A 5751-nucleotide genomic window follows, 5' to 3' on the forward strand; every position below is an offset into this window, starting at 1 on the left:
CATTATGTGGGTTTTATCTAAGAACGAAACTCAAATATAACAATAAATATACAACAATGAAATGGCATCATTGTTTTGTTTACAAAAGGTAGGAAAGAATATTGGATGGCGATTTTTAGAATATTGAGATCTGAGACACTTGCGTGTTCAATAAATAGAGATTCGCATACTCAAACAAAAGTGTGGTGCCACTCAGGTGACGTCATAGCTCCGCCTCATTTTGACAGATTATGTGAGGCGGGAAAGTGCGGATTATTCAAGTGTGTTGACATATATGTATATGTATATATATATATACATGTATATGTATAAATATGACACATGTATATATATACATATTTATATGCATATATATACACACACACACAGCTTTGACAAAATGGGGTGGGGCTAAGTCAGGACGCTGAGACGAGATGCCAATTAGTCAATTTCTTTCTGCACAACTCTATCGTTTGCATGTATTACTTTTTGTCTAGAAGAAGACTGACAGATAATTGACCTGCACCAAAAAAATTATTCATTTGTATTTAGAATAAGACTTAAACATGTTTCCTATATCTTGAAAGACCAGTAGCTTCATAAACTGTATGATTATGTAGAAATGCAAATGTATTGCTGTGTTAGGCGAATCCAAGAATTTAACAGTTCTTTTGCATGAAAATGCTAAGGAGTTATGTAGCTGTTGGTTGTTTGAACCACAATAGAATGGGAAAGAAAGGTCTATCCTTTCACTTATTCCCAGATCGTGAGAAGTAACCAGAAAATGGGAAGCAATGGGTTCAGACCATGAAACCTGTAATGGCTGATAGGAACGCTTGGGTGGCTAGTGGAAAATATGGTTACATTAGAAATGGAAAGGGTTTATTCTCTTGATTTGGTAGTATATGAAAGGTTAGTCCTTTCTTTCCCATCACATTGTGTTCGAACAACCAGTGGCAACACAACTCTTAGTGCGGTTGGTATGCGTTACCAAATCGGTAACATTAATCGGCAATTCAATGCGAGGTCTAAATAATTTACAAAGACTTTGAATCAATGTTAGGCCACTTCTAAAGATAATCAATCCAAATTTTGGCAGGTAGACAATATGGACAGTCTTTTACCTGCACAGCTTATGATTTAATTTAATGTAAGTGTGCCTAAGCAAAGCCCTTTCATCTTTTTTTTTTGTGTGTGTGTGTGTGTGGTGTATGTTCTGTGTGCATGGTGTGAATTAGAAATGCATAAATGCTAAATTTCCTCAATAAATATATTTGCCAATGGAAAATGATAAACACATCATCGGAGTAACGAAAGCAAAGTTCCTTATTCTCCAGAGACATACCAGTTATTACTGTGGTTCACTTTAACTTGGGGGGGAAGGTTCTCCATTTGGGATAAGTAGCAAGCTTAATTATTAATCCAAGATCTTATTTCCAGTGTTATTAGTTCCAAGATGTAGCTTGCTTCCTCTTATTATTACAGTTATTGATGTTTCAATGCTCTTGAGTGGATTAAGTGTTACTGTCTTGTTTCAGTTAGGCAAGGCAGAGAGTGAACTGACTGCTTTGTCATGCAAGGTTGATCAGGAGTACAACACACTTGCTGGATCACAGGCAGCTAACACTCAGGTTTGTTTATAGATTAAATGTTATTATGGCCTTCCCTTTCATATCTTGTCTTTTTTCACCCTTGATTCTTTTCCCCAATTCTCTATTTTGCTTTCTCTTTTATTGTAGTTTTCTCTTCCTTTTATATTATATCTTCTCCTTTGCTTGCTTATATAACCTTTGATTTGTAGCACATTTATTAGTTTAAAACATAACCATTAACCGTTTTCTTGTTCTGTTAATTTTTCTTTTTTGTATTGTATTTTATTGGATGATGGATGTATGCAAAACACAGTGGCTTTTAAAATGGTACTTTTTCTCTTAATTATATGGGCTGCATTTTATCAGAATCCAGTCTTGTGTCAAAACCCATTAGTTGTGCAGTGCCAAACCTCCTCACTTTTGGCACACAAGGAAAAATCCAGAATAACTTTGAGTAATTTCATATCTGATGTTAGATTACTAGGGAGATCTGCAAGCTCCATCATGCAAGAATATAAGTGTTTAAAGTTTTTCAGCCTTTGTTAGAGGGCTGTATGTGGATAGGCCAATGGTAGACATGCAAGTGTTTTGAAATTTTTAACTTTGATTCCATTCTGTTTTAATGTTCTTAAACAATCACATGACTTTGTTGTATACATTTGATAAAGTTGTTATAAAAAAGGTAATTATGCTCAAAATATGATTGAAAAGTTATAAATGTGCCTAAGATTAAATAAGAATAAATAAATAAACAAACAAAACAAAAATGTGTGGTATTGACATTGTGGTTGTTGTTGTCCTGTTGCTAATAGTGCTAATTATCCTCAGGTCCCTACAGAACTTATCAGCAATGTCCAAAGCCTTCGTACTGAGCTGATGCAGGTGTCTGATGAAGTTCTTGAGATCCAGAAACAGCAAAAGATGGTAATGTCCACAATCCAGACACAACTGAGTACTTTGTGCAGTCAGTTTGATGATCTCAGCAACATCACTGGTCCAGCAGCTTTGACAGAAGGAAAACCGGAAGATGGCAAGGGAAACAGTTATGAAAGTGATTAAAAGAAATAACTTAGAGTAGATTTTGATTGTGATACCTTGTCAAATAGTACGGACTATAGTGATTCTCTACTGCGGGTCTTGCTTTCCAAATTGCAAGATAAAAGTGTGTTATATGTATGAGATTTGAATTACATTAATTTACTTTTTGGTATGTTGTCAGTATATTACTGACAAAATGGTTGATGAACGGAATTTTAGAAGTCAGTTTTATGAGAAGGTTGGACTGAGGGAGGTGGAGGAGAAGCGTGCTGTAGAAGCCCTTCTGAAGGAACAACCAATGAATGAGCGAAAATTTGCAAACTTTGCACAGCGGTCCATAGTTCCTGCTACAAATCGAACAGCTGTCTGGAAGTTTTTGCTTGGTATCACTCCTCGTTATGCTGAGTCTCAAGAGTATGTGGGGCAGCAACAGACCCTTATGTTTGAGGAACTCTGGCGTGCTCTTAAATCTTTGGGTCTTGGAAATGTAGCCACATTAGGGGAAGAAACAGTCAATGGACATGATTCCCTTGGAAATGCTGGTAACACTAAATTTGCTTCAGGAAGTAAGCCTTGGTCAGATATACCTCTTCCAGAGCATTACCTCCTGATGTGGTTGATGAGTGAAGCCAAACTTCTCTTTGACATCAGACAGCAGTTACGAACAAAACAAAATCAACACTTCATAGCCATTGCAAGAAAGGTGTCTTGTTTCTTTGATACTCCAGTAGATATCTACCATGTCTGTGCCTCCATATGGTCACTTTTGCTAAAGAATGAGCAGGCTATCTTAGATGCTATCCAAGATGCCATTGGCATGTTGCGTAAAGAAAATGACTACCTCCACCTCCATCTGTTCAAAATGGGTCTCTTCTCCAGCAGTCTCTTAAAACATCAGTGCTTCAGCCTATTCTGTGATATCTTCCCAGAGACAGCCATTGAGAAGATACTGGATAAAATCTTTGCTGGTGCTTTTAGAGTCCTGTCATTCGTGATTGTAGCAATGCTTGTCCATCAGAGGCGACCATTAATTGCAACATCGTCCGTGGAAGGTGTGCGAAATGTCATAAGTAATATTAGGAAGGAAGAAGCTGAAATTATTGTCACATCTGCGCTAGATCATTGGCTAAAAGTAGGGGTGGTGAAGAGAGGGTAAGACTGAAATGTGTTTAGGAAGCCAAACCACTGAGCCGTTTTTTCTCCTTGTATTGCGGCAGATGATTCCCAAATTTTTGTTGTGTTACAGAATGATATCAAAGTATATTTGTTATGGTTACCAGGCATTGTTCTTTGTGTAAACATGCTTATGGTGTAATTTTTAAATAAATTTCAGAATTGAATATGTATTTTGCTTTGAATACCTCTATAAAAGTCCCAAAGATGTTGCAGATTAGTAATAGATACACAGATATACTAAATGCTGAAGTTGTATACTGTTATCAGTATCTTTTGCATATGTCTTGAGTCATGTGTTTTGATATTAATTTCAAGAAAACAGCAGAGTGAGGTAGCATAAAGGTATAAATGATTGAAATACAGAAAGAAATGAGATGAAAGGAAGAAATATTCAAATAAAAAGAACAGTAATATGCATTATGACAGGACATTAAGAGCTGAATATATTTGCTGAAATATGCATGACTGACATCAGCTTCTCTATTTCCAGCCAGTAAGCTAGAAGTCCATAACTTGGTATGAGAACAATATTCAAAATTATGACTTTTTAGTCTCAGTTCTCAGCTCTGAACTTGTTCAACTATATGGTTCATATTTTCAAGAGCCATATTATATATAATGTACCTTCACTACATGAGATGAAGTTTAAAGCAAAAGCTTCCTTAATTACTAATTAAATGATCAGCTGTTATAATGGAATTTTGTAATCTAAATTGAGATAGCAAATAATTTTGGAATGATTGCTTGACATACATTAATCTTTGTTTCCACATTAAGAGTATATGTATTATTATATACTGTAAATAAATAGAATATGAAAATCTACATAAATAAGTTATTAGCACTGAAATTTTGGTGTGAGTATCACTTCACAAAATATACACCTTTCCCTAGAATAATACTATCTAATTTATGAGCTTTCTAAATTGACTTCTTTTACTCATTTCATGTCTACTTGGGTACAGTTTACCTTGGTTTTGTTTGTGTTCAAATAATAACAAGAAGTTTATTATGTGATGTTTCTTAGACTAAATCTTGTCATTCTTGCCAACATTTTGAAGGGATGTGTCTGAAATAGTATTTATTATTTGTGTTGTATCACTGTTGATAAATTACAAGTATTAGGTCATAATTTATTTAAAAGCAGTCTAAATTTCATATTCTTGGTATGTGAAACTAAGGTACGGTAATATAGTTTTTGATTAAATGTTTGATGTTTTTCTCATCCATCATTTGTGACTTTTGTATTTATGTAGACATAGCTTCTTGGGCCTCAAGAATACAACTTTTCTTATTCAAACCTCCATTCACTTTGCATCTCTTTTAAACCATTTTTTTAATGCAATTTTTTCCAAGGCTAAGGAATATTTAATCTTATTTATAGACATAACTTTTTTTTAACCAGGTTAGATAAAAGCACTATAATAGTGATTAACAATAAAACATTCAAGGCCATAAACATCTCCAGTTCCTACATTGGATTGGACTGATAGGAAGTCCTATAGAAATTCCAGTATTTTTTTATTGCTTTATAAATATCAGTATTCTTAGCTGATAACTTGTTTTTTATTCTTATTTAGTCATTTATGTGCATATTTTACTATTGTACCTTGTGAATATGTTTTATTTTGGATGAACATTAGATTCTCTGATCAGATATTTCATCTTAAAAGGTATTTATTAAGGTTCTGAAATTTGAACTTTGTCAGCTTAAAATGCGAGACAGATGGGAGCCTGTATGTCTCTATGAAGTATTGCTTTCAGATATTGTTTTCTTTATTAACCCCAAGCCACCGGGCATGGCATGTTCATACATGCCATTGCCCATTATGTTTGTTGAATTTTGTAATTATTTTTACATATAGATGGCTCCACAAGTACTGTCACCAAAGAGTCAATTCCGCAAACTACCTGTCTCACCTGTTTACCCTTTTCCTTGATTTACGATAATATTTTCTAATATTAT

General features: G+C 34.4%; 1 protein-coding gene across 4 annotated transcripts in view; it reads left to right on the forward strand.

Annotated features, from left to right (window-relative positions):
• Positions 1-3949, forward strand: part of TBC1d7 (TBC1 domain family member 7) — a 5488-nt gene extending 1539 nt beyond the window's left edge. For 2 of the 4 annotated variants that reach the window (XM_027368155.2, XM_027368157.2), the window contains exons 2-3: positions 1518-1610; positions 2400-3949. In XM_027368155.2, the coding sequence (XP_027223956.2) occupies positions 2806-3765 (960 nt within the window). In that variant the 5' untranslated portion in view covers positions 1518-1610; positions 2400-2805 and the 3' untranslated portion in view covers positions 3766-3949. The remainder of the gene's footprint in view (positions 1-1517; positions 1611-2399) is intronic. The other 2 variants (XM_027368156.2, XM_070137847.1) reach the window with 1 other exon arrangement.
• The last annotated feature ends 1802 nt before the right edge of the window (positions 3950-5751 follow it).

The sequence above is a fragment of the Penaeus vannamei genome, chromosome 23 (genome assembly GCF_042767895.1).
Source record: "Penaeus vannamei isolate JL-2024 chromosome 23, ASM4276789v1, whole genome shotgun sequence".
Taxonomy (NCBI): Eukaryota; Metazoa; Arthropoda; class Malacostraca; order Decapoda; family Penaeidae; genus Penaeus; species Penaeus vannamei.